The 27915-nt window shown below is 56.7% G+C and overlaps 1 protein-coding gene across 1 annotated transcript; it reads left to right on the forward strand.

Annotated features, from left to right (window-relative positions):
* The first annotated feature begins 275 nt into the window (after positions 1-275).
* CLPTM1 (CLPTM1 regulator of GABA type A receptor forward trafficking) lies at positions 276-27836 on the forward strand. The gene is made up of 14 exons (XM_061388614.1): positions 276-381; positions 6700-6812; positions 12584-12707; positions 13647-13805; positions 16170-16287; positions 20509-20594; positions 21339-21459; positions 22062-22306; positions 23045-23138; positions 25096-25286; positions 25563-25658; positions 25977-26112; positions 26726-26893; positions 27102-27836. Exons 1-14 carry the CDS (start codon positions 310-312, stop codon positions 27389-27391), a joined length of 2013 nt encoding a protein of 670 aa, XP_061244598.1. The 5' UTR covers positions 276-309; the 3' UTR covers positions 27392-27836.
* Positions 27837-27915: the final 79 nt, after the last annotated feature.

Below are 27915 nucleotides of genomic sequence, written 5' to 3' on the forward strand. Positions count from 1 at the left end.
ATCTTCCCTACCCAGGGATCGAACCCGCGTCTCCTACTTGGCAGGCGAATTCTTCACCACTGAGCCACCTGGGAAGCCCGAGGGTATCTACTAGGTGAAAACAAACGGGACTAGGCAGCACTAGGGTACGGTGGCTCGATTGGCCCTTTCATAGCCGGAAGAGGCTTCCGAGAGGCGCGGCTGAGGCCCACTTGAGAGATAGATACGGTGGCCGGCGGGTCGGGCAAACGTGAAATCTCGCGCGATCGCGCTGGAGCCGTCCGGGACGGGGCGGTCCTGGCGGCGGGGGCGGGGACCCGGAGCGGGAAGATGGCGGCGGCGCAGGAGGCGGACGGGGCTGGCAGCGCCGTAGTGGCGGCCGGGGGAGGCAGCTCCGGTCAGGTACGGAGGCCGAGAGGGGCCTGAGGGGTTCTTCCCCACCCGGGGGGCCTCCCACGGGGCGTGTCCTGCCTGTTTTCACAGAATCCTGTGCTCTGAGGGGTCCTTGCCCAGAGGGACCTTGAATACCGGGCCCAGGCGGGGCCGGCAGCCTGGGAGGCCGGACAGTGCGGGGAGCGGGGCCCTGTTGCGCGCCGGGTCCCCTGCATACTCGCGCCGGGCGGCCACCAAGCTCGCTGCTCGAGCCGACGAGACAGGGGCGCGGAGGGGCGCAGACTTGTACCCAGGCTCCCAGGGTTCCCGATTCCGCGGTTCCAGGCTTCCGGACCTTCCTAGAGTGGGCTGGGGTTCACGGCGTGCTCTAGCTGTGGGCAGTGATTGATTATTTTGGAGTTTTCTAACTCTGGGGAAGTCAGGTTATCATCGTGGTGAAAGGCACGCGCTGTGGAGACTGACAGACCCATTTTACAGACAAGACTCCGAGGAACAGACTAAGGCGCTTAGAGGTCACCTCGGTTAGATTTGGGATATGTTCCCTGTAGAACTTACCCGCCGTTGCTGAAGCGGGGTGGTCGAGACTGAGATGGGTTTACTTTCAGCGTATATGAGTCCTATGGGGAAATTAATCCTGGCACTGACTTTTGACCCATTGCCACTTCAGCTAAACAAGCTGTAGAACATACTAGTTCAGGCAGCCACCCTTGAGATGTTCAGGGAGTCGATGGAGTGACAGCAGAGGTTCTAACGACCCACCCACTGGGATGTCACTGACACGTGGGAGGCAGTACAGGGGAGAGGAGCGCAGGTTGTGAGAAGAGAACAGATCTGAAGCTGACTCTGGGTGTGACCTTGGGCAAGTTCCTTTCCCCCTTTCATTTCTCCAGTGGTAAATGAAGGGGTTGGGCAGGAGGGCCAGCCCTGTGAGAGCCCTGCTCTCTCTTTTCCTAGCCACGAGAGTGGCTCTAACCATGTCCCTTCATCAGGGGAGTGAGAGAGAAGACAGGAGTATAAAGAAGTATAACCCTGCAGTGACAGGGGTGGTGACAAAAAATCTATGTCAGGGACTGAGGGAACCCAGTTCAGATCAGTTCAGTCGCTCAGTCGTGTCCGACTCTTTGCGACCCCATGAATCACAGCACACAAGGCCTCCCTGTCCATCACCATCTCCCGGGGTTCACTCAAACTCATGTCCATGCAAACTCACGTTCATCGAGTCAGTGATGCCACCCAGCCGTCTCATCCTCTGTCGTCCCCTTCTCCTCCTGCCCCCAATCCCTCCCAGCATCAGAGTCTCTTCCAGTGAGTCAACTCTTCGCATGAGGTGGCCAAAGTACTGGAGTTTCAGCTTTAGCATCATTCCTTCCAAAGAACACCCAGGGCTGATCTCCTTTAGAATGGAGGAGGGGCAAATAATACCACCTGGGGAGGACTTGAGGGTGCAATTTGTATGACAGAGCCAACCTTCCTGGTCTGGATCTTTTCAGCATCTTCAACCAGGGCCTGGCCCCAAGGGTAGTCCTAGGAAGTGTTTGTCCCTGTCTTCAGGAGCTTCCCAGTCTCACTGAAAGAAGGCCTTTCCTTCTCTGAGTTTCTATTGATTGTTGCCTGGGGCAGTGTTCAGGGAGACTAGGGCTCAGTGTGCCCTGTTTGCCTTGAGCTTACAGAAACCCGCCCCCACTCCACCCCCCGCAAGATCTCTTGTCTGACTTCTATCCAGAATCTTTCAAGATTTATCCCTTTGCTTTCAGGATTAAGTACAGATTCTTTGGCAGACCGAGGCGTTGCGTGATCTGCCTTTTTCCCCCTCAGACTCGACTGGGGTTTCTCAGCCTCAGCACTGTTGACATTTGGGGTTGGACAGTTCTTCATGGTGGGCGCCGTCCTGTGTTGTATGATGTTTAGCAGCATCACTGGCCTCTACACGTTGGGTGTCAGTAACACACACGTCCCTCGCCCATTGTGACAACCAAAAACATCTCCAGATGTTGCTAAGTGTCCCCTGGAGGGAGTGGCAGGGGGAAGGAGGCAAAATTGTCCCTGCCTGAGTCCCTGGACAGGAGGAGCATCAGCCACTGTGAAGCCCTTACTGTGAAACGAGGCACATGCCTCACTCTCTGTTCCAGCCTTTGCACGTGTTTCTCCCGTCTTTACCTGACTGATCCTTATTAGTCCTGGATATCTCAGGCATTCTCTCCCCGAGGAGCCTCTCTGACCCTGTCAGACTGGGTCAGGGCTCCCACTGTCCCTGGGCTGCCCGGTGCCAGCCCTGCCCACTCTGGGTTGTCACTCCGTCTCCTCCAGTGGACTGGGAGCCCCTGGAGGACAGAACGGGAACTGCCTTGGTCAGCGCTGTGTCCCCAGCACCGCCCACCCAGCTCAGGAGTAAGCAGCCGCTCGGCACCTGTGGGATGAATGGATCTTGAGGCAGAGGCCGGGCTGAGGTGGAATTCCCAGTGCCAGGCAGTCAAAGAGGATGCCCTGAGTTCCTCCCAGCCCCAGCCTGGTCTCAGGGCCTCCGCTGCTTCCTGGGGCCCTTCCTGGGTGTTCTGGGGATGGTGTGAGACTGGGCACGTGGGTCCCAGAGCAGGAACTATGTCTTAGTCACTGCTGTGCCCTCAGCCTCTGCTGCCACCCTCGCCTGGCTCCTGGGCGGGCCCTCAGCGATCTGCCCCAGGCAGCCTGCCCCTCCTTCAGCCAGGGCCTCAGACACCAGCCCACAGCTCTAATAATCATCCCTTCAGCTGATGTGGGTTGAGTCTCCGCTGCTTGTTAGTCCCCATGCTGATACTGGGGATCGGCTGGGAACAAACAGAGGCCCTGCGCTCTTGGAGCCCATGTATTGTTGAGGACTGGGGGGTGGAGTGGAGTTAGGGACAGGGACAGTGAATAAGAGAAATAAGAGAGTGTATACAGATAAGAACACATATAAGAAAAACATACAGTGGCTCAGGTGGTGATAAGTGCCATGGCCAGAACTACAGCTGGGGAGGAACATACGAAGTGAGGGTTGGGTAAGAGGGTTGTAACTTAAATGCAGTGGTCTGGGAAGGGCTTTCTGAGGAGGCGACGTTTGAATAAAGACCTACTGGAGATGTGGAGGGAGTCACACAGACAGTGGGGGGAAGCCCTTCAGATGAAGAGAACAGCCAGTGCAAAGGCCCTGAGGCAGAAGAGGCCTGGGGTGACGAGGGAACAGTGGGGAGGCTGGCCTGTCTGGAACTGGTGACTGAGGGGAGGCGGGTGAGAGAAGACGGGCGTGGAGGATCATGCCAGGCCTCAGAGGGCCACGGTGACAGCTTTGGCTTTACTGTGAGAGGAGTGGGAGCTGCGAGAGGGCTACCTTTTCACTAAGGTGTAATTTAGACACCTGTGGTCAGTGTGGAGTTCAGAAGCTGTCTGCCTTCCTGCAGTTGTGCGGTGCAGCCACTGCTCCAGTGTGGTCTCAGAACACTCCCTGGTGCCCTTCTGCATGATCTCGCCCCAGCAGGGGTCCTTTTTTATGGCTCAGTAGTATTCCATTGTGCCGATCCAGCACAGGTCACCCATCAAAAGACTCGTTTGTGGGTTGCTTCTAGTTTTATGTATAACACTGCTATGAACATTTGCATATAAACTTTTGTATGGACGCATGTTCTGAATTCTCTCGGGCAGAGACCTCGGAGTGGGATTGCTGGCTTGGTTGGGAGCATACTTAGCTTTTAAGTATCTGCCGGATTTTTCAAAGCAGCAGCTCTGCGTCTCCCACCAGCAGCGTACGGCTCTTCCAGTTTCTCCACATCCTCACCAGCGCTCGTGCTCATCCCTCCTTTTGATCACAGCCATCCTAGTGATTTGGTTTCCCTTTGCATTGCCCTGGGAGGGTTTCCAGGCCAGCTTGTCCACCATCACGGGTAGGATAACAGACCTGGGAGCCAGCCGGGCGCTAAGGTGCTCAGTGTCTGACTCTGCAGCCCCGTGGCTCCTCTGTCCATGGGATTTTCTGGGAAAGAATACTAGAATGGGTTGCCATTTGCTACTCCAGGAGATCGTCCCAACCCAGAGATTGAACCCGTGTCTCTTGTGTCTCCTGTGCTGGCAGGTGGGTTCTTTACCACTGGCGTCACCTGGGAAGCCAGCCAGATGTTGGTTCAAACCAATATTTAAATCAAATATTGAAGTCATTCAAGCTTCCTTTTCTTGACCCGGAATCAGCTCAGACCTGCTGGAAATCCTTGCCCCCTTTTCCCAACCCCCACCCTGTGTCGCCAGGAGCAAGGCTAGCCCTGAACTCTGCATGAAGTTCTGTGCCTGTTTGACCTCCCCCGCCCCTTGGCCAAGCCTTTGCCCACACCTTTTCTCTCCCTCAGATGCCCTTCACCCAAACGGCAAAGACAGCTCCTCAGGAGGCCTCCTCGACTAGCCGGCCACCCCTTTGTCATCACCCCCTCTGCTTGTTTCCTCCGGAACACATCCCCGTTTACCATTGTTAATTATCCTGTTTACTTTTCTGCCGGCCTGCTTCCCTCTAGACCCCGAGCTCCAGGAGGGCAGGTCCCAGAGCTGTATGGGCAGCACCGACCCCACCGCCCAGCACTGGGCCTGGTGTTTGGGAGGTAACTTCTTTTGACACGCGAAAGAAATCTTTTCTGCCCTAAATGTATGATATTATCACAGCCTGGCCCCTGGGTCAGAGAGGTGAAGTGTCAGTGAGGGGAAGCGACACGCCCAAGATCTCACAGCCGGGAATTGTGGGACCAGACTGCAGCCTGGGTCTCCTGGACTCCAGAGCCTCCACCTTTGACCCCACTGCTGGGTGCCGCCCCCATTTCGGGAGGTGAAAGGAGAGTACTCTCACTGGTGAAGGGGACCGGAAATGGCAAGTGATGCATTTAACAAACACTGGCCTTGGCCTCGTGGCAGCCTCATCTGGCTGGCGGGGGGCCTCTGTCTTCCGCTCTCAGGGGCATTTGCAGCTGACCGAAGGCAGAGGAGCAGCTTTGGGGTGGGAGGGAGAGAACTGGAGGGGCCCAGGAACAGGTAGACTTGAGTGGCTTGGGTGTTCAGGGCGGGCCCTTAAGGCAGCATTTGTTGATTTTCCAGGTGTTTATTGAGCCCCTGCTCTCTGCCAATGCTGGGCGGGGCAGTGCTCCCACCTAAAAGTGATCGAGACAGTCCTGGTCGTGTTCTCAAAAGCTGGTGGGTGAGGGAACAGCTGTCGGGAGGGAATAGGGCAAGACAGGGGAGCTAGCAGGTGCAAAGACAGGGGCGGCAAGAATTTCCCTATCTCAGGCCCTTCCACTCTGACATCATGACACTCTGCTTCTGAGCTTCTCTGTCTGTCTCTATTTCCTTTTTAAAAAATTTAGTTTTGGCGGTGCCGGGTCTTGGTTGCTGCTCGCGGGTTCTCTCCAGTTGTGATGAGCAGGGGCTTCTCTTCAGTTGCAGTGTGAGGGCATCTCACTGTAGTGGCTGCTCTTGTTGCAGAGCTCGGGCTCGAGGGCACTCAGGCTTTAGTTGCTCCTGGGCATGTGGCGTCTTCCAGGATCAGGGATTGAACCGGTGTCCCTTGCATTGCAAGGAGGATTCTTAACCACTGGACCAGCAGGGAAGTCCCTGAGCTTCTGTTTCTAAGTGAAGACTCTGCCTTTGGGCAGCCCTGCCTGGCCTGCCCACCCCTCTGTCATCCTGCCGTCATCCTTCCTGAGTGACCCAGACACATGGTGGCTTAGGCTCCCCGAGCCTCGTTTGCCCGCCTGCCAGGTGGAGATGTTCCTGGTTCCGGCCTCACAGGCAGTCTGAGCCATGTACAGGTCACGCACATCCGCCTGCCTCACGCTCCGACTGTGGTTGTGTTTCTCTGTGTCTGTCTCACTTGCTGGATCCGGAGCCCTTGGAAAGAGGGCGCCCCCCACCGGGCTGGCCACGGAGGAGACATCGAGACTTGTTTGCATAGGGAAGGAGCTTTCCGATCAACCCCAGCCTTGCACAACCTGACACCTCCTGCGTGACCCCTTTCTGCACTGTCCCCGGTGGGCATTTCGAATCCTGGGAGTGTCCTGGCCCCTGGAGCACTGGCCCGTCCTTAGAATCAGACTGTCTCTCTCACCTTCACATGTCTACCTGCTGCTTCCCTCATTGCCTCCCCTGCGCCGGCCAACTGGTTATAATTTAGGGCTCAGCTCTGGCATCTACTTCTCCAGGACTGCTCCCTGACTCCCAGGCTGGGCCAGGCACCCGCTCTGCGCTCCGCCTTTGCTGAGCCTCAGCACGCAGTGGCGCCTGCGACAGCCTCAGTGCATCAGGACGCGTCCTCCGTCCTCACTCTGGCCTGTGTCCCCGCAGGTGACCAGCAATGGCAGCGTCGGGAGGGACCCGCCGGCAGAGACCCAGCCCCAGAACCCACCTCCCCAGCCAGCACCCAACGCCTGGCAGGTCATCAAGGGCGTGCTGTTTAGGTGAGTGGATGCGGCTTCGGTGTTGTTCATTGACAAAAGCTCAAATAAGGAAAGCATAAAGAGGGAGTCCTCTGGCAGTGCAGTGGTTAGGACTCTGCGCTTCTGCTGCCAGGGGTGGGAGTTCAGTCCCTGGTCAGGGAACTAAGAGCCCGCAAGCCTCATGGTACGACCAAACAAACAAAATTTAAAGAAAAAAAAGGAAAGAATCACGGAGAATGGCCACCATCTGTATTGATGGAGACCCTTTCTATTTGTCCATGATCCTGGAGGCTGGAAGTCTTGAGATCGAGGTGTCAGGCAGTCTCGTCCCCTCTGAGGCCTCTCTCCTCGGCTCGTGGCTGGCCGTCTTCCTGTGCCTTCACCAGGTCTTTGCTCTGCCTGCGTGTCTGTGTCCTAATCTGCCCTTCGTGTGTGGGCAGTCTTGTGGGATTGGGGCCCACCCTGAATAATGACCTCACTCGGCCTTAATCAGCTCTTCAAAGGCCCCGTCTGCCCATACTGGCACTGAGATACCGAGGGTTAGGGCTGCAGCACGTGAACGTGGGGTGGGGTGGGGTGCGGACACAGTTCAGCCGCAACATTTGCATTACATAAAATTTAGCATTTTAACTTTTTTTATTTTGGCCGCACTGCAAGGCACGTGAAATCTTAGTTCCCCGACCAGGGATGGAACCCGGGCCCCCTGCATTGGAATCCCAGTGTGGTAACCTCTGGACCGCCAGGGAGGTCCCATTTAACTATCCTTAAGTGTACCATTCAGTGGCATTTGGTATATTGATACTGTCGTGCAACCATCAGACCATCTATTTGCAGAACTTTGTCATCTTCCTCAAACTGAAACTCTGTGGGCTTCCCAGGTGGCTCAGTGGTAAAGAATCTGCCTGCCAGTGCTGGAGGCGCAAGAGACATGGGTTTGTGGCTCAGACAGTAAAAGCATCTGCTTGCAATGCAGGAGACCCAGATTTGATCCCTGGGTTGGGAAGATCCCCCGGAGAAGGAAATGGCAACCCACTGCAGTACTCTTGCCTGGAAAATTCCATGGATGGAGGAACCTCGTAGGCTACAGTCCATGGGATCGCAAAGGGTCGGACACGACTGAGCGATTTCACTTTCACTTTCTTTTCCAGTATTCTTGCCTGGAAAATTTCTTCCCATGGAGGAGCCTAGCGGGCTACAGTCCATGGGGTCACAAAGAGTTGGACAGGATTGAGCACACACACAGTCTGAAGCTCTGTACCCATGAAATACTGACTCCTGTCTCTCCTGCACCTGCTTTAGCCCCGGCCACCACCACTCTGCAGCACCTTCTGTCTCTATGGAGCTGACTGCTCTGGGTGCCTCCTGTAAGTGGAGCCATACGGGCCATCCTTGCAAACCTGGCTGGTGGTCATCCTTTTGCCTGCGGATTCATATGACCATCCCAGGTGCCAGGAGGACAGGACCTGCCTTCTGGAAGGCCAGCATCTGACCAAGCCCTGGGGAACCTCTGGGAGGACGTGGGCGGGGGGAAAGGAATCTCCCGGGTGGGTTTTTTCATCCGTGGAGCCCCTCCCTTCTCTTCCCCATTTACTCTCTCCTGTCCCCTTGTCCCCATGTCCAATAGCAACTCTATGGACCATAGCCCACCAGGCTCCTCTGTCCATGGGATTCTCCAGGCAGGAACACTGGAGTGGGTTGCCATTCCCTTCTCCAGGGGATCTTCCCAACCCAGGGATCGAACCCACATCTCTTACATCTCCTGCATTGGCAGGCGGGTTCTTTACCACTAGTGCCAACTGGGATGCCCAGTATGGAGTTAGAATCTTCTTATCTTATATATCAGTTTCTTCTTTTCATGCTTCAGGCACCTAGGAATAAAGATTATTTTTATCTTTCCCTTCATTTTTACATAAGAGGTAGCCTATTTTACACAGTTCTGCACCTTGATTTTTCTCATTAACAATATACCTCAGAAACCTCTCCACATCAGTACATAACAGAGCTTCCTTCAGATAGGCGTTCTTCATACAACACGGTGTAGGCTCATTTCCTTCCCTAGAACCAGGCAGCACCAAGAAGCAGTCCCCGTGGGTGCCCGGGGACCTTCTCCATCCGGAGTTCTTAGATGGGCTTCAGGCTTTGTGCTCAGGGGCCTGTGAACTCTCTGAAGCATGGAGCAGATTGTGAGAGTGGCCTTTTGGGGGAGTAGAGGGTAGAGTCCATGGTTTTCAGTGCCTCCTGCAACTATACCAATGGTTACCTGGAGTTGGGGGTGGGATGGGAGGGCGGTTTTATATGCTTTTTTATATATTTACAATTTTTTTCTGTGAATGTATTGATAGACTGCCTGCTTGAGGTGGGAGGGAAGTCTCTTTTATTTGCTCACTCCAGTAAGTTGAAAAGCAGTAGGTGAGGCCAGCACTGGTATCCTCAGGCTGGGCCTCTTCGTCTGGGAGGTGGGGATGGTGGGCTGCATCCGTGGGCTGCATCCGAGAGGGCCCGTGATGAGCAGATGGTGCACACTGGAGGGAATTGGGGATCTGGAATCCTGCAGAAAGTTTGGTCCGGCCTGCCACGTCTTAGACACAGGGGCCCAGAAGCCCAGAGTGGGTGGGCCCCCTGCCGGCCACGTACTAAGTCAGGGCAGAGCTGCCTGTGGATGTCCTTGCTCCCACACCCTTTCTTGGCATATTTACTAAAATGAGAGCCTCTCTCGGAAGTGGAGGGGGTCCCTGGAGATCACCAGTGTCAGACCTTCCCCAGCCCTGTGCATCAGGGACCTCCTGGGGCAGCAGCGGATGGCTCAGCTGAGCCGTGGCCCCCGAGACCCCAGGGCTGTGTGCCTTGTACAGGCAGAGGCAAGTCCCTGCGCCTGATCCTGCCCTTCAGTGTGGTTTGGGGCTCAGCAGGGAGGTACCCACGCACACTAGAATTCCCTTGTAGTGTTTTTCCAGTTCAGAGTTTGTTGTATGCCTTTTTTCCTATGATGAAAGTAGCGGTAATAGCTGACACGTCTAAAACATTTACTGTCGGTACCAGGCTCCATTCTAGATGATGTATGTATCATGTGTGTGTGCGTGTATATATCAGTGCATCTAATGCTTACAAATAACCCTACGTGGTAGGTAGTATTGTTGTCCCCATTTTAACTGTTGAGGAAATGGAGGCCTGGAGAGGTTGAGTCCTGCCTGAGGTCTCACAGTCAGGAAGTAGCGGAGCTGGACTTTGGATGCAGATATTGCAGCTTAGAGGCTGAGCACTTAACCTTTCTGCCACACAGCCGAACACAGTCTCTGCTACACAGTTGAACAACGTGGGGATCAGGGGTGCCTATGCTGTGTATCCACGTATAGCTTATAGTTGGCCTTCTGTGCCGGCGTCTCCTCCATATTTGTGGTTCCACATCCACAGGTTCAACCATCCATGGATTGGGTAGTTCTGTAGTATTTACTACTGAAAAAGATTTGTGTGTTCAAACTTTGTTGTTCAACGGGCAACTGTATGGCTTTTCACACCTGTGATCAATAAGTCCTTGTCTCATTCAGTAATTACAGAGCTGCATGTATATGAGAGACCTGAATTAACACAATAGAACTTTTCCTCCGTCTCATGTACTGTTCTGGACTTGGGCAGACCAGGGTTATGCAGTGTTCTGCATCCCAGATTCCTTCCTGCTCTTTGTTCATTCCTGGATTTTGCCTTTTATCCTCGTGGCCTAAAATCGCTGCTGAGGATACGGCCATCATGTCCACATTCCAGGAGGGAAGAAGAAATAAAGATGGGATGCTCTGTCTCTTTAAGATACTCGTATAACATACTGTTTTTACATTTTACTGGCCAGGACTTCACCATGTGTCTAAACCTAGCTGAAATGCTAGACTTGTAGTCTTATTCCAAGTAGCCAAGAGGTCCGTTAAAATTTAGGAGTTTTCTTTCTGATGGAGAAGGGGAAGATGAATATTGGGAGAAAACTAGCAGTTTGCTATAGTTTTATTGTGGGGCTTTTATTTTGTTCATTAAAAAATATTCAAAAAGCAAAGCATAAAGAAGAAACTAAAAATCACCTCATGGTAGCCAGCATTCATCATTACTATGTTGGTGGCGATCCTCTTGCTGCGTGGGTTTCTATCTAGTTGCAGCGAGCCAGGGCTGCTCGTCATTGCAGCGTGCAGGCTTTTCATTGCGGTGGCTTCTCTTGTTGCAGAGCGTGGGCTCCGGGGCTTGCTGGCTTCAGTAGTCGCGGTTCCTGGGCTTTAGAGCACAGGTTTGGTTTTTGTGGCATACAGAGTTAGTTGTTCCTCGGCATGTGGGATCTTCCCAGACCAGGGATGGAACCCATGACTCCTGCATTGGTAGGTGGAGTCTTTACCACTGAGCCACCAGGGAAGCCTCTGCGCTGAATGTTTTTAAAGACAGTATTGTGTTTTGAGGCATTTTGTTCTGTTTTTGCTTACCCCAGGTCTTCCCTATTCCCCCAAAGCAAGGGGGGTCCGTTTTAAAGTTGATTTGTACGTTATACTTGTCTTTGCTTTTATGATGGCATAAAGGTGCATTACAGATTGTTGGGATTTTTCTTTTCTTTTTATTGCAGCAAAAAATGTATATAACACAAAATTTACCATTTTAAACCATTTTTAGGGGTACAGTTCTGTGGCGTTAAGTACATTCACATTACTGTGCAGCCATTATTGCCAAACTTCTCCAAAACTTTTTCATCTTCCCCATCTGAAACTGTCCCCATTAGACACCAACTTGCATTTCTCTTTCCTCCAGTTCAGATTTTCTGTGGGGTTTTTGCGTATATTACACAATATGGATGGGTAACTCTATATATTTCCTTCCCCTCACCTTTCTCCTTTAAAAGTGTATCCTGGAAATACCTCTGCTTCATTTTCAACTCAAAGGTTGCATATTATGTTTATTCAATTTTGTAAATTGAGAAAATGACTCTAATGTATTTGTTTTAACTAAGAAAAAAAGAATATGTCTACACAACTATACTTTAATAAAAATGAATAAAGAGAATATATATTTACATGTATTATGTATAAAAATTATATGTAAGAATATATGAAGAATATAGAGAATATATTGCTATATTAAGACTTGTAATTATATACCCAAAACTAATGTTGGTATTTTCTTACTATATATGTATATTTTTTTTGGCCTTGCAACAAGGCTTGTAGGATCTTAGATCCCTAGCCAGGGATTGAACCCACACCCTCAGCAGTGAAAGCGCAGAGTGCTAACCACTGGACTGCCGGGGAATTCCCTACATAACTCCTCCAGCTAGTTTCCAACGGAGAGTTGGTCTGCTTAACCTAGCCCAGTGGTACTAAAACTAGGGACTCACGATTCCTTGCTATCTGCTCGTCCCGTTTTCAGCTGACTTGAAGTTCTGAGACGTTGCTCATCCAATGTCTGTGCCTCCAAAATGCTGGGATTCCAGATTCCAAGGTTCTCACGCTTTGGGATTCCAGGGGACTGGGACATGAGGTGTCCAAGTTCTGAGGTTTCGAGGGTCTGAGCCCCTGCGACCTGTGGCCACCAGACTCCCGGTGGGAGTCAGCGCCAGGCCTCCCCACTGGCAGACAAAAGCATCTGGGGTCTGTCCCAAGGCATGGCCTTTGGGGGCATCTGGTCTTCTCAGCAGCCCTGCAACTTCCTTCTTAGGGACACCCCCCTCCCTGATCAGACCCCCAGTCAGGCCCCAGCAGGTGCTGAGTCAGGTTAGGAGTGGCCACATTGGAAAGAAAAGGACTCACCACCTTCCCTGCTTGCCTTCTCAGGATCTTCATCATCTGGGCCATCAGCAGCTGGTTCCGCCGAGGGCCGGCCCCTCAGGACCAGGCGGGCCCCGGAGGAGCCCCGCGCGTCGCCAGCCGCAACCTGTTCCCCAAAGACACTTTAATGGTAACCGCTGGCTGGGAGGCCAGACCCGGGAGAGGAGGGGTAGGGGAGGGAGGGGGAGTGACACAGGCAGTCAGCACAGATGCCGTCCCTGGTCACAGGCAGGTCTGTGAACGGGTCTGGAGTCAAAAGACTCTAGGTTCATCTTCAGCCTATGAAACCTGAGTCACTCAAGTGACATTACGAGGAACAAGGAAATTCTTTCGGGTTTGGGCAACAGTCTTGGCTTCTCCCACGTTTGTGGTTCTCCAGAGCACTGGGATGCCAGATTTCTTGGAATTCTGGCCAGCAGGGTTACCACCGTCCAGCTGGTTCTTATCAGGGGACTTCCAGTTTCTGGAGAGAGAAGGCCATGGGGACGTGAGAAGGGAGGGGGTTCCGATGCTGCGTCTGCAGCATCCCTGGGTTCTCAATAGCTGGCCGACACTCCTGCACACCTTGACTGGGCTTTATCCATGGGAATTCTGATGAAGAAGCCCATGAGAGGCTGAGAGGGAACATAATGCAGGGAGGTTCGGATCCTTTCTAACCCCAAATTCTAATCGGCAGACTGACCATTGTTAAGACTCAAGGTGGATTCCTGGGTTGGGAAGAGTCTCCTGGAGAAGGCAGTGGCAACCCACTCCAGTATTCTTGCCTGGAAAATCCCATGGACAGAGGGGCCTCGCGGGCTACAGTCCATGGGGTCGCAAAAGAGTCGGACAGGACTGAGCACGCACACCTTCCTTCTTAGACGCCATAGGCTCAGACCAGGACAGACATGGTAGGGTATGAGGAAAAAGAGATTTATTCTACCAGCGGCCACGCTTTTCCTCACTAACTCTCCCCACCCCATGTTGTTCATATTACTGTGATGACAGCTCCTCTTCTGCTCTTTAATCTGTCAACTTCAGAGGCTCCTATGAGCAGCCCTGGCTGACCCCCCGCTTCCCCTCCCAACAGAACCTGCACGTGTACATCTCCGAGCACGAGCACTTTACAGACTTCAACGCCACGTCGGCGCTTTTCTGGGAGCAGCAGGACCTCGTATACGGCGACTGGACTAGTGGCGAGAACTCCGATGGCTGCTACGAGCACTTTGCTGAGCTCGACATTCCACAGGTGGGGATGGCTTCTGGTTTCTGGCTTCCCGGCTGCTGGGCCAGCACCCAGGGCGTTTCCTTGAACCAGCTCCCAGGCCGGCAGTTGGGAGTCCGGGTTCCAAGCCTGGCTCTGCCCTCAGTTCACACGCTGTTGAGCACAGGCAACTCCCCAAGGTCTCTGGGCCTCGTCCCCCGCCACCTCTCCAGGCAGATGGAGTTGGAATTGGCCTCCCACCTGCTTTCAGCGTTGTGATCTGTGTTTTAAACCAGTGAAAGATTAGTAATCGTCCCTGGAGGTGTCCAGTTAGGCAGCCTGGTTTGAAAAATACAGTTGGTGTTGATTAAGTGCTCACTGCATCCTGGGCAGCAGACTAGGCTGACTGAAGGGAACCGCCCAAGGCAGTGGGAACTTTTCTTTCCATTTGACTAATGAGGAAGATTAGGTACAGAGAGGCCACGCCCAGGGTCACACAGCCAGTGACAGTTTTGAACTCAGGCTGTCTGACTGTGAGCTCTGTGACAGCCGCAGGTGCTGATCCCACCTCCTCCAGGAAGCTCTCCCTGACACCAGGCTCAGGCAGAGCCCTCTTTGGGTTCCCCCACCCAAGCCTTGCCAACTCTGGAGGGGGATGGTCACTACCTGAATACGGATCTCTTTCCGCATGGAACTGTGAACCCTGTCACGGTAAGGCCAGGACCATCTTGGTCACTGCTGTGTTCCCCGCTCTACCCAGCAGTGCGCTGTGTGCAGAGCCCGTGACTGTTGAAGCGTCTGTGAAGTTGATGGCTCTGTGAGTGTTGCCGTCTCTCTGGAGCTTCCCTCACTCATGCTTCCCCATCAGGTCTCCTCAGCCTCCTAGGGAGGAGGGGGTGTGGGTGCCGTGTCTGGCTCTGGCTCGGTCTGTCAGCAGCTGGAGGTAGCGGGGCGATGCAGGCCTTCTGAGGCAGGCAGGACAGCCCAGGCTGTGGGAGGGGCGGCTCCCGCGGAGACTTCACGTCCAGCCCCTAGACCCCTCCGCAAGATCCCAGGAGGGCTGCGGGGCAGGAAGCCAGGCAGTGAAGGCTGCTCCCAAGGACTTGGAGCTCACCCTCCTTCCCAGCTTTGTGATGGGAGGGTGTCCAAGTTGTTCCTGATGTTGATTTAAGGAGGTGACTGAGCAGCGACACAGAGAAGCCAGTGCCATTGGAAGAAGAATTTACTACTTACATTTCCTGGAAGGAGGGGGCCCACCACACCATGCAGGGCCACATGCGAAAGTGCCAGGTTTGGGCAGGAGCTCTTCAAAGGGGCAAGGGGAGGCCTTGGCCGAACCCTCCCTCCATTGAGGTTTCCTGAGGAAAGGCAGGCCAGGTGGGGAAACAGCTTAGGACTGGCCAGCTTGGTCAATGTGTAGGCTCTGGGCTGGAGGGGTGGTCTCTAGTTGTCTGGTGCCTGCCCTGGGTGATTCAGTGCAGCCTGGGGTATGAGAGTCAAAAAGGGCTTGTTGCGGGTGTGGACTTGGGCTTCTTGGTTTGCATTTTAAAGGTGTCTTCGAAAGCAGTTGTTTATTATCTCCAGGAATCAGCTAGCCCTGGGAGGAGCAGTCTCTCCACCACCAGATGTGAAAACAGCATAAAATATAAAAAACATGAAAAGAAAAAGAAATAAAAAACATGGTTAGCACAGGGGTGGACTTAAAAGACAAAAGTTGAGGACAGAGAGCGGCCAAGTGACTCCCAGCTCCCCATGAAGGTCAGACAGAGAGGCTCCAGTGAGGCCTTGGCCGCCCTGCTTCAGTTGGGGGGAAGGGCGGGCAGGGAGGGGGCATGAGAACAGTGGTGAAGGACCCAGGGAGGACACACACGGTGAGAGGCAGGGCCCTGGGGGAGCCCACAGACTGGGTTCGGACAGATCCACTTACTCACTGTCTGTAGCCTCTCCACGTGAGCCTCAGTCACCACATCTGGAAAACGGGATAATAATATGCCCCACTGCCTGAGGTTTCCGTGCGTTGTGTGGATGTGGACTCGCTGGATCGGGCATTCGAAGTGTCAGAGCAGGGTCTGACCTTCATTGTTTTACTGTTTAATGAATTTGGGCCGCTGGTGTTTATTGAGCTCGTCCTCTGGGCTCGAGTGACTGTGCTCAGTGGCCCCGGGTACTCCTTACGCGCCTGCTGTGCTCTCCATGCTGACCATCTGTGTCCTGCAAGTGGGCCCTGAGGTTCGGTGAGCCACACAGCTATTGTGTGCTGGAGCCCGGTTTTGAATTGGAGTCTAACTCCAGTGTGTGGCCTCAACCCCTCAGCTACACTGCCCGCCCTGAGCACTCAGGACATGGGTGTATGGGTGGGCATCATCAGGGGCGTCACTGTCTCCTTGTCCCTATGCACCCACCTTGCAGAGTGTCCAGCAGAACGGCTCTATCTACATCCACGTCTACTTCACCAAGAGTGGCTTCCACCCAGACCCTCGGCAGAAGGCGCTGTACCGCCGGCTCGCCACAGTCCACATGTCTCGAAGTAAGTTCCTCTGCGCCCTGGAGCCCGGCTGGTATGGCTGGACTCAAACCCCACGTACCCTACTTGTCTCTGGACACCCATGGATAGGCAGGAGAAGAATCTGCTTAGAGCAGATGGAGAAAGGGCCTTTGGAGGGGGAGGAGTTGGTGTTCACAGAAGGGGAGGGTGGGCCGGCTGTGCGTAGTGCCGGGCCTGGCAGACCAGAGGGTCCAGAGTAGTCTGTGGGCAAATGCTAGCTGGATCGAGTGAGCAGAGGGAAACCGGAAGGCCCTTGGCCGTCGGTTGCATCCAGTGTGATCTCCAGTCATCCACGTCAGCTGCTTCTGGAGCGAGTGCTGCACAGTGGGCATCTGGGGCCTCCCTTGGGGCCGGGCGAGGCTTCCGGGCTGCGGGTTTGGGTGCGTCCTGCATGGCTGTACTCCGAGCCTCTTTCCCCCCGCACCCCCAACACACGCCTCTGCGTAGGGCTGCTCTTGATGAGGCAGGCTGGTGGGGCCACGTCAGCGGACTGGCCGCGTTCTCAGCCTGCTGGCTGTCCACCAAGTGCCAGGTGCACCCCCCGAGAAGCTTGATCTGGTGAGCAAACCCCAGGACTGCCAGTGGCCCTCAGAAGCCCGGGCTCAGAACTGTGGCCATTTACACAGCCTGGTACTGAAACTAAGCTGCTCTGCCCACGGCCTCTTCTTAAAATTTTGTTTTTGTTTTAAATCTTTTTACGAGCACATGGTTTAAAACTCAAGTAAATTCAACCAGACAGCAAAACCCATCTGTCTCCTGCTCACCCCCTCTCAGGCTCCCCCAGTTTCCACTCCCCACTGGCAGCTGCTCTAGCTGTTTCTGCTCCTTAATCTCCAAGGCTCCCAGTAACAAGGTGATGCTGTAATTTTTGGGTTTTTCTGTTCTAGACATTGTCTCTTGACTTCCTACTCTGGAAGAGGAAATCTCAACTCAGGAACGTAATTTGATTAGATTCAAATTCAACATTCAGATGATCTTGAGCTCGTGACTCTCCCTCCCATCTAAACCACGCAGTGTCTGTGTTTATTTCCCTTCCTAGTCTAACTTCTTTTCCGTGAGGTTAAGAATTATTGGCATTCTTTCGTCTGCTCTTTGTCTTTTGTCCTTGAGTCCACTGTCTCCTAATGGGCAGTCATGGGGCTCTCTCGACACACTTGAGTTTCAGCAGATCTAGAGAACAGACCCCCTGCCTTCCACCCCTCAAAGCCCCCATCCCTTCATGTAAACGCTGTGTGCCCCTCGCTGTGACTCTATTGTGCCTGCGGACTTGGTTAAGATCCCTCCAGCTGTTCTGTGTGGGACAGCGACAAATGCACTTTAATTTGCATGGTTAGGTCTTTCCCTACTTCTCTGGGTATAAAAATAACCCAAAGGATGAGAATATTTTTGTAATCGTCTACACTGGATGAAACAAAAAACTAGTGACTCTGTCAGTTCTCAGAGCTGAGTCAGAAAAGTCCCCGGGTGTGCTGAGCACTGTTCTGACTAAGCAAGTGTGCCTGTGGACCGTGTTCTGCAGGCTGTTCTACCCGGCTGGCTGGCGGGCTTTGGTGGCGCGTGTCCTCGAAGATGTGGGCTGAGGGGGTGTGGTCTGCAGCCCCCGTCCCCCCCCCAAATGTGTCCCTGCAAGTCTGGTCACACGTGCCTGATGCCTGAGAGGTTCCCTCGAATGTGACCCCAGTGGGCAGCTGCTCACCTGTCCAGTTGCCCCCAGCAGCCCTGCTCAGTGCCAGTGTCCTCTGCGGTTTCGTCTTTGGTGAATGTGATCTGTGGCACTGTGTGGCCAGGTCATGTTCACGGTCAGTGTGACAGATATTGGTGCGCTCTGCAAAGTAGAGCCTGCAGCCTGTGAACCTGAGAAACCGCCGGGGTCACCAGGCTTGCCTCACAGCTGGGCCCTCTTAGAGCAGGGGCTCGGAGGGACATGCCAGCCCACTTCAGGGCATAGGACGAGAGTGTGGGACCGGAAAAGCCCCCTCCGCAAAGGACCAGCAATCGGGACTCGCTGAGTGCTGTCCCGTAGAGATGCAGCACCCGCCACAGAGCTCATTTTAAGTTATCTAGTGCCCACATTAAAAAAAAAAGACGAAAAAATGATTGTTAGTAATAATTTTATTGAGGTCAGTGTGTTGTCATTTCAGTGTGTAATCAGTATAAGAAATTAACAGGATGTCTTAGTCTTTCTCCTGCGCTCCGTTTCAAAGTCCAGTGTGTGTTATGCACTCATAACACATCTCCGTTTCAGCGAGCCACATTGTCGGTGCTCAGGGTATAGTTCTAGAAGCTTTAACTCCTAAAAACGGGAGCTTCTTTCACCCTTCGGAAGGCAGTTCCATCTCATATCATAATCCCCTCTGCTGCCACCAAGTTGCAGAATGTTCTCCACCCGAGTGGAGAAGCCTCTCTTCTCTGGGGCCGGTGTGGAGCCCCCAGGTGTGGAGCATGTCCAGTGACAGTGACAGGGACCTGATCAGTGGAGCACGCCCCTGCATTCATTCCCCAGGACGTCCACCCTTGGGCGTTTCCTGCTTTCCCCCAACAAGCGGGGCCTAGGTCTCAAATGCCTTCCCCGTTAGTAATAATAGAAATGCTGGGATGATATTCATGGGGACAATAGGAGCAGCTGTTCCTGGGCTGAGACCCTCAGTCATTTGCCAGAAGAGTTTTTGAGCGTGAGCTCGTTCATAGACTCCAGAAGCCCCCAGTTCGGAGCGGGTGGGAGGGATCTGGACCCTGTGGCGTGCGTCAGTGTGACTGTGCCGGGACGCTCTGCTTGGCTATGCTCTGTAGAGCAGAGAGCCACCTCCCAGTGGTCCTGCCCAGAAAAGGCGAAATTTATCCCCATTGTCAAGAGTGGGGACCGAGGCCCAAGGTGGTGACATAGCTTATCAATGGCCCCCAGCTTGTGGGAGACAGAGCCAGGGTGTGACCCCAGGGGCCCCCAATTTTGGCTAGCTCCCTCTCCCAATTCCCCATGTCTCCCTAGCCCCTGAGGGCGATGAAGTCTCAGTCGGGCCGTATGAGGTCCCAACATGAAGAGGAGCTGAGGAGGAGGCGGGGCGACAGAGTGTAAACAAGCACCAGCCCTGTCTGTCTGGCGTGTTTGGGCAGGGTTGGGGGCAGGGTGGCAGGGAGCCCATGGCTGACCTGGCATCCGCAGGAGGAAGTGAGGTCCATTCCTGCCCAGGGACTCAGCCCCACAGTACTTTCCACATTGGCGGCGCTTGGCCTTCTCCAGCACTGTCTCAGCCCACCTGTTTACATTTGTCAGCCCCGCTGCTCGTCACTGTGGGCCCAGCCTAGAGTGGGGGATATACTAGAGTCCAGGGTGGGCCGAACCCCACAGTTCGTAGACTGGTTGAAGGGACAGACAGCAGATGAGTAAGCTGGTGCACAGGTGACCAGTGGGTGGTGATGGGCTGCTGTGAAGGAAACAGAAATGGCGAGGAGCAGGCCTGGGCAATCTCCTTCAGTGGAGGGGGCAGAGGGCCATGTAACCAGGGGCTAGAAGGGGAGAAGGAGCCAACCGGGAAGATTCCCACCCTGATGGGTCCCTGCCAGGGAGACGCAGCAGCTCGTCTGAAGGCCCAGGGTCAGCACATCTGAGGAGAAGGAAGTGGGGTGGGTGAGGGAGGGAGGTGGCGCAGGCTGAGCGTCAAAGGGGCCGTGGTGAGCCTCTCGGGCCTTGCCCAGGACAGCCCTCTAGGGTTCTGAGGCAGAAGGATAATGCGATTGCATACTTGGTCACAAAGAATCTGGCTTTCCTGGGCAGAGGGGATCTTAGGGAGCAAGAGTGGCCACCAGGAGGCCAGTACTGAGGTGACTCTGGTCAGCCAGGAGGGGGTGCTGTGGCTGGGCTGGAGGGGTGCCCAGGAGGGGAGGCAGTAGTAAGGTGTTTGGCATGTGCTGGAGGGCACGTCCACCCAGGGTGGGCTGATGGAATGGACGCAGCAAATTGTGGAGAGGGAAGACAGGACAATTTGGTGGATGCTACTGTGACTATAAAGATGGGGACCCCGAGGCCAGGTAAGATGTGGAAGGCAGTGCAGGCTCTCTGGTTGATTCTGTTCTCGGTTGGCGGGCGGAAGAGTGGGAACCGGCAGCCAGGTGAGCAGCCGTCAGTGGGTGGAGGCCTGGGGCCTGGGTCCCCTGAGTGCCAGCCCATCTCAACGTCCACCCCTTTCCCGGCCTCCCTGCCTGCAGTGATCAACAAATACAAGCGCCGGCGGTTTCAGAAAACCAAGAACCTGTTGACGGGAGAGACAGAAGCTGACCCAGAAATGATCAAGGTAAACACGAGCGGAGCCATCAGGTCCTGGGGGCGCCGTCTGGACCCGAGTTCCCAGCTCAGCAGGCACCCCAGGGGAGTCATCTCCTGCACTACCCCTGAGCCACTGGGGGAGCCTTTATGTCTCTGAGCCTCAGTTTCCCTCACTGGAAGCAGAGTCAGGATGCAGTTAGCTCTCAGGGAGCAGGGGGCTCCAGGCGAGGCTCCAGCCGACCTCTGGCAGTGGCGGGGAGGGCCCTCTGCTCAGTGTACACAGACCCACCCAGAAGCCTCTCACCAGCCGGCTGGGTGGGTCCCGGCCCAGGCAGACTGGGCCAAGGTGTCACAGCCAGGAGATGGCAGGGCCGCGATTCACACCCAAGTTGCCGGGCCCAGAGCCCAGGGTCGGCCCGGCACAGAGGAGGCACTGGCTGATACTGTGGCTCTGGAAAGAACACTCCCCGTCAGCCCAGGATGTGAACTGGCCCCAAGAGTCTCCCTCTCCACAAGATGGTTCCAGGCGGGAGGGTGGCCCCTGAGCACGGAGGCTGCACCCACGGCCTAGCATGCTGTCCCATCCAGATGGGCAGACCTGCGTGTTGTGCTCCAGCGGGTGGCTGGGGACAGCCAGGGCAGTGGGGTTTAGAGGCCGGCCCCCTGCCAGCGGTCGCTGTGGTGGTTGCTCTTTGCCATTGTCATGGTCACGGGAGTCCTCTGGAGGAAGCGAGCAGCTGCCTGAGGCCCCCCACCTCCTGTCTTCCCTCAGAGGGCCGAGGACTATGGGCCCGTGGAGGTGATCTCCCACTGGCACCCCAACATCACCATCAACATCGTGGACGATCACACGCCGTGGGTGAAGGGCAGCGTGCCGCCTCCCCTAGACCAGTGTGAGTCCTGCCCTGCTCAGGCTCCTGACAGGCCATTTCCTCATCTCCTGGCCCCCCCTCCACCCCTGTATTCCCTGTCGTCTCCAACTAGGTGTCCCCCTTCCCAAGCTTCCCGCCCCACCCTCTAGACACTCCCCTTTCTCTCCCTCCGGCACCCCTGATGACCCCAGTGCTGACCACCGTGTGCCCAAACCGGTCTCATCTGTCCCACGAGCTTTCTTCAGAAGGTGTGCACTGTTGCCAACCTTGGAAATGGAGGCAGCATCACTTAGGAAGCCAGATTTCTGACTCTTACAAAATCCCGACACGCGGTGGCCCTTGGGGCAGCCGGAGTCTGGAGCTGAGCTGCACCTGTCCCTCCAGCTGGGGCCTGCCCAGCCTGCCCTTAGCCTGCCCCCCTGAGGTCATGCAGTCTTTCCACTCCTTGGCACAGCCCAGAAATGTCCCCTGTCCTCCAGTGTCTGTCGAGGGGGCCCCATTGGGTCCCTGCAAACATCTGAATTTGACTCCTTTGTCCTCGGAGGCTGGAATCGCCCCACCCCTGTGGGTGCCTGTGGCCTCCAGCCCGGGCTGAGCAGTACCCTCGCCCCTCATGTCTGCAGATGTGAAGTTCGACGCTGTGAGTGGTGACTACTACCCCATCATCTACTTCAACGACTACTGGAACCTGCAGAAGGACTACTACCCCATCAACGAGAGCCTGGCCAGCCTGCCGCTTCGCGTCTCCTTCTGCCCACTGTCGCTCTGGCGCTGGCAGCTCTACGCCGCCCAGAGCGCCAAGTCGCCCTGGAACTTCCTGGGTGACGAGCTGTATGAGCAGTCAGATGAGGAGCAGGACTCGGTGAAGGTGCGGCAGGGGTGGGGCCTTCCCTGGCTGCAGGAGGGGAAGGGGAAGTGGACCGAGCTGCTGGCCTGGGGGCTGCTGGCCGGTGCTCTCTTGCCCACAGTTTCACAACCTCTCAGGGCCCCTCCCCGTGGGGGGCAGGAAGTAGGCATTCGGCCTATGGCCCTGGCTGACACTGGGGGTCCTGCCTCTGAGGCTTCCATGGCCATCTTTGCCTTGGCTTTTCTGTTTGCTGGGGCCAGCCCTCTGGGTCTAGACCTGTCTCTTCTGCCCCACGGCCTGCCGCCCTGCCTTTGGGCTCTGACTCGAGGTCTCTGCTCGCTTGCCCTGTGTCCTTGAGCAGCATCCTTCTCTGCCCGCCTCTGGCATGTTGGGTCTTGGCCGCGCTTGCCTGGGGCCGTCTCTGGTGTTGGGTTTCTGTCCTTCACTTCGACTCTCTCAGTTATTACTCTGCCTGCCCCCATCGCTGTCCCCCCATCTCTCTTCTCTCCCCATTTTCCCCCCTCCTTCTCCGTGCATCCCTCGCCCACCCTCTCTGTGCCCATCTGCCTATTTCTGACCTGCTCTCCTCCTGGCCAGCACGCCCCCTCCCCGGAAGCCCCGGGGTCAGGTCTGTAGGAATATCATCAGGCTCTCCCAAGGCCAGAGGAAGGAGAGACGGGCTGGCTAACGGGGAGGCGCTGCGGTCAGCCCCAGCCGGGGCCCGGCGATGCTCATGGCCATCTCCCCACCCCGCCCCAGGTCGCCCTCCTGGAGACCAACCCCTACCTGCTGGCACTCACCATCATCGTGTCCATCGTCCACAGTGTCTTTGAGTTCCTGGCCTTCAAGAATGGTAGGGATGGGCTCCAGGGCCCTGTGAGAGGCCATGGGGGCCTAGGGGAACGGGGGTGTGTGTGGGAGGGTAGGGTACACTCCCTCCCTCTTCCTCTCAGGCCCTCTCCCTGCATGGGGCCCGCCAGCCGCACTCTCCAGAGGCCTAGGGAGCGGCCAGCAACTCCCAGCCTAGAAACTACCGGCCGCCGGGCGTGGCGCAGGGGGAGGGGCCGGCCCACTGTTCTGGCAAAGGTCTGGTCGGCACCGCCAGGAAGCAGGGCTGGGGAACTCCGAGGCCAGGAGCAGGGAAGCCCCATAGCTGCTCCTGCTGCCCTGCCCGGCAGGCTGCCCATTGGGGGAGACCCCTCGGGGGGTGCGGACAGGGCCCACCTGAGTGGGAAAGTGACAGCCGTGTCCCCAGAGGGCCCCAAGGTGCCAGAGGCCAACAGGGGTGATGGCCATGTTTGAGGGGCCCTGGCCACCTGCCAGGCACTGTGGGGGCACCCTCGCCAGTGAGCTCATGGAAGCCCCGCAGCCAGAGCCCAGGAGGCAGCATCATTACCCCACGTTTACGGATCAGAGAGGTTGGTTCCTTGCCCGTGGTCATACAGCTCCCAAGTGGCCCAGCCAGGACTTGGATCCAGGAGCCTGCTCCAGCTCCCGCTTCATATTCCTGGCCCTGCTGGCTACTTCTTCCTTCCCTGGAGGACCCTGGCCTGAAGGAGGCCTGGCCCTCAGCAGCTTCTGAAGGTGGCAGCAGTAATGAGTACTATTGATATCATTATTACTAAGAGGGCACGGCTGTGACTGGGTTACTTTTTGAAGAACTGTAACATCAAAACCCAACAGTAAATGGTGCTGACTCCAGTAGGGAGGAGTCTGTTAGCCGAGGTGGATGCTGGTCCAGGCACCAACTTGCAGATGCTCCTGCTGACTGCGAGCTGGGTCCCTCAGGGTCCCTCTTTGCCTAAGCAGAAATGAAGGCACAGGGGAGGGAGTCACTTGCCCAAGGTCACAGAGCAAGGGTGTGAAGGGTGCCTCTGGTCTGAAGCGGAACTCAGATCCATGCACCCCCGCCAGAACCCCTGTGTGTCTTTGGACACATTCTTCCTAGTTAGGATTGGGTGGGGGAGGTCCTATGAGGGTCTGATGGTCTGACAAGAGAGGCGTGAGTCTGTTGGGTGTGCTGGGGCTCTGGAGTCAGAATCAGAGCTGGGTGGGCAGCCAGCACCCAGACCATGCCTGTGTGACCACGGACCTGGCTTCTCCCTTGGAAGACCTGCGTCATGCTGAGTCGGCCTCCTCTGTTGGCAGGGGTTGGGTGCACAGCCCAGCAGGGTCCCGCACTGCCATGATCCTTGGGTCCACGGGGCCCGCAGGGGGACTGGGCTGGGCCCCACGGAGGGTGGCGGGGGTCCTGGGGGGACACAGGAAGGAGCTTCCATTGGAGAGCAGAGCCCGTGGTCCTTGTGCACGCCCCACGCGTGGTGCCGGCAGGTTCCTTCAAGGCCTTGGGGCCGTGGGCCGAGAGAGTACTCGTGCTGGATTTTCCCACCCGGCAGAGGCGCCACAGCGCCAGGGTGGACAGCTCAGGTCTGGTGTCACACAGACCCAGCTTCCATGTAGATTCTGCCAGGCCAGGCTGTGTGGCCTTAGGGATGCCGCGGCCCTGAGCACTGAGTGCGTGAGGAGCCCTGGAGCATGGCTGCTGTCTCGCCATCACTGCCCATCTAGGGGCTGACCCTGGTTGGGGTGGGGGGTGTCCAATCTGAGGACTGCAGAGATCTGCCTGCCTGGGGCTTCGGTGGCACCCGCAGAGCTGACTCTCAGGGGAAATGGGAGTCGTGTGCCCCCTTCCCCCTTGGCAGACCCACTGCCGTCCCGGGAGTCTGAGGAGGTCAGGGCTTGAGGGAGCTGCAGGAGGGCCCAGGCGGCTCCTCACGCCCCGGCTGCCCCCCGCCCCTTCCCATGCACAGATATCCAGTTCTGGAACAGCCGGCAGTCCCTGGAGGGCCTGTCCGTGCGCTCCGTCTTCTTCGGCGTCTTCCAGTCCTTCGTGGTCCTGCTCTACATCCTGGACAACGAGACCAACTTCGTGGTCCAGGTCAGCGTCTTCATTGGGGTCCTCATCGACCTCTGGAAGATCACCAAGGTCATGGATGTCCGGGTAAGGCCGGGCTGCCACACTGCGGCGGGAGCCCCCCGAGGTTGGGAGCGGGGTCGCACGGCCCAGCCAGACCCTGGAGCTGGCCCCGGGGGATTCCCAGTGCCTGCCGCACTCCCAAGACCAAGGGGATTTTCGCACCAGGGGATTTTTCGGGTCACACATGGGGCAGGGGAACTGGGAGCAGTGGGGAAGGTCAGGGGCTGGAGCTGGCTCGAGGGTGGGGGGAGGGCGGGAGCCAGCACGGCAGCTGGCCGCAGCCTCCCTGCTTATCTGCAGCTGGACCGGGAGCACAAGGTGGCAGGGCTCTTGCCCCGCCCGACCTTCCAGGACAAGTCCACATACGTTGAGTCCTCGACCAAAGTGTATGACGACGTGAGTGTCCCCCTTCCCAGCGGGCCCCAGGGGGCTCTCCAGGTACCTGCTCGCTCCTGGGGGCCCCGGCTCTGCACAGTGCGGGGCTGGGATGTCTGCCTGTTGGCCGACAGCCCCTTGCTTTAGGGCTTGTGTCATTCCCTCCAGTGTCCTCTGTCTGCCACATTGACTTCCTGGCTGAGTCCAGAGTTCCCAGGGCTACCTGGAAATTCCCCCAGGCTGGCCTGCCAAACCAGGTGTGGGTGGGTGGAGGCAAGGAGCCAGGGTGCCAAGTGGGGCCCAAGGAGCCACATCCCAGCCCCACCCTGTGCCCTGCAGATGGCGTTCCGGTACCTGTCCTGGATCCTCTTTCCGCTGCTGGGCTGCTATGCCGTCTACAGCCTCCTGTACCTGGAGCACAAGGGCTGGTACTCCTGGGTGCTCAGCATGCTCTATGGCTTCCTGCTGACCTTTGGTGAGCAGGCCCCAGGCGCACAGCCCCCGTGGTGTCTGGGCAGGTATCCAGCCACGGCTCTCAACCCCTTGCTGGGGCCTCGACAGTGAGCAAATCGGCCTGGCCCTGCCCTCCCCGTGCTGTCTGGGGAGATTCACACAACCCCAGACAGGGATACTTTGGGGTGGTCAGGGATGGCACATGGGCAGCTGCAAAGTGCTGCCTAGTCTGATTTGGGGGTCAGAGAGGGCTTCCAGGAAGCCCTGGACAGTGCATTTCAGTCGTCATCCCCAGGGGAGCTGACAGAGTGAACAGGCAGACGGTGAGCAGCTGATGAGTGGTATGAAGGAGTCAGAGTCGGGGGGCATTGAAGCTGGTGGGGGGACCTCTCTGAGGAAATGACACATAAACTAAGGCCTGAAAGATGCCCAGGAGGGAACCATGCAAAGGTCTGGTGACAGCAGGCAGAGCAAGTGCAAGGCCCTGAGGTAGGATGTGCCGGGCTGTGGAAGTAGCAAGGAGGCCAGTGCGACTGGAGCAGCGAGAGGAAGGCACAGAGGCCAGAAATGCAGTTGGGGTGGAGGCTCAGGATCCCCTTTTGCTCTGCTCACAGGTGCCCCTTCTCACCCCACAGGCTTCATCACCATGACACCCCAGCTCTTCATCAACTACAAGCTCAAGTCCGTGGCCCACCTGCCCTGGCGCATGCTCACCTACAAGGCCCTCAACACCTTCATCGATGACCTTTTTGCCTTTGTCATCAAGATGCCTGTTATGTACCGGATCGGCTGCCTGCGGGACGGTGAGGCCCGGTGGGTGGGTGGGTTGGCTGGCAGCCCCCCCGTAGGCTCTCACCAGAGCTGGGCATGGGCGGGGCCCTGTCTGAGGGAGGGGCCCCGGCCTGGGCGCTCAGCCCACTCAGGGCAGGACGACTCCTCCACCCGCCACATGCTGGGGGCCGGGTGGACCCTGCCTCCGTTCCTCACGCCACCCCCCCGCCCCTCCCCCAGATGTGGTCTTCTTCATCTACCTCTACCAACGGTGGATCTACCGCGTCGACCCCACGCGGGTGAACGAGTTTGGCATGAGCGGCGAGGCCCCAACTGCAGCTGCCCCTGTGGCCGAGGCCCCGCCAGCAGCAGGGGCCCTCTCATCTGCCCCCAGCCCCACCACAACCACCGAAGCCGCCAGGGAGGAGGCCTCTACATCCCCGCCCTCCCAGGCCCCTCAGGGGCCCAGCTCTGCCAGTGAGCCCCAGGAAGCCCCTCCAAAGCCAGCAGAGGACAAAAAAAGGGATTAGTCACTCCTGGTCCTCCTCCGCCCAGGCTCCTGGTGACCACCACCCCGCCGCCCTGGCCCCTCGCCACCCCATCCCCGTTGCCCTTTCCCTGGACAGATCGGGCCGGGGCGGCGGGAGGCCCCCCACAGCCGGGGCCCAGCGTGAGGCGTAGGGGCCGGGGCAGGCCAGGACCCATCATTTGTGGAGGTGCCGTCCGTCTGTTCCTCTGTGTTTCTAGCCATCTCGCCCCGCCAGCCTAGCACCTTTGGGAATCATGGTGAAGCCGATGTGGCACTGCCGAGGGGGGTGGGCCAGGCGGGGGAGGGGGCAGGGGCCCACGGAGGGACGCCCACGGCCGTCCGTCATCTTGTCCCTCGATCCCCCACCAACCCCCCTCCTCCCAGACCGCCGCCCTTTAACACAGTCTGGATTTAATAAATTCATATGGGTGTTTAACTTAAACTCAGCAGAGCCCCCACCTCGTGCCTTCCTTCCTCTGCCACCCTAGGGAGCAGGTGTGGGTGGCTCTCCTGAGCATATACAGG

This window comes from Bos javanicus, chromosome 18 (genome assembly GCF_032452875.1).
Source record: "Bos javanicus breed banteng chromosome 18, ARS-OSU_banteng_1.0, whole genome shotgun sequence".
In the NCBI taxonomy this organism is placed as follows: domain Eukaryota; kingdom Metazoa; phylum Chordata; class Mammalia; order Artiodactyla; family Bovidae; genus Bos; species Bos javanicus.

Excerpts from the sequence above, each read along its gene's own strand:
- CLPTM1 (XM_061388614.1), top strand. The coding sequence starts at position 310 with ATGGCGGCGGCGCAGGAGGCGGACGGGGCTGGCAGCGCCGTAGTGGCG. Across the intron at positions 13,806-16,169 it reads CTGAGCTCGACATTCCACAG|AGTGTCCAGCAGAACGGCTC; the intron begins GTGGGGATGGCT and ends CCCACCTTGCAG. Across the intron at positions 21,460-22,061 it reads GCCGCCTCCCCTAGACCAGT|ATGTGAAGTTCGACGCTGTG; the intron begins GTGAGTCCTGCC and ends TCATGTCTGCAG.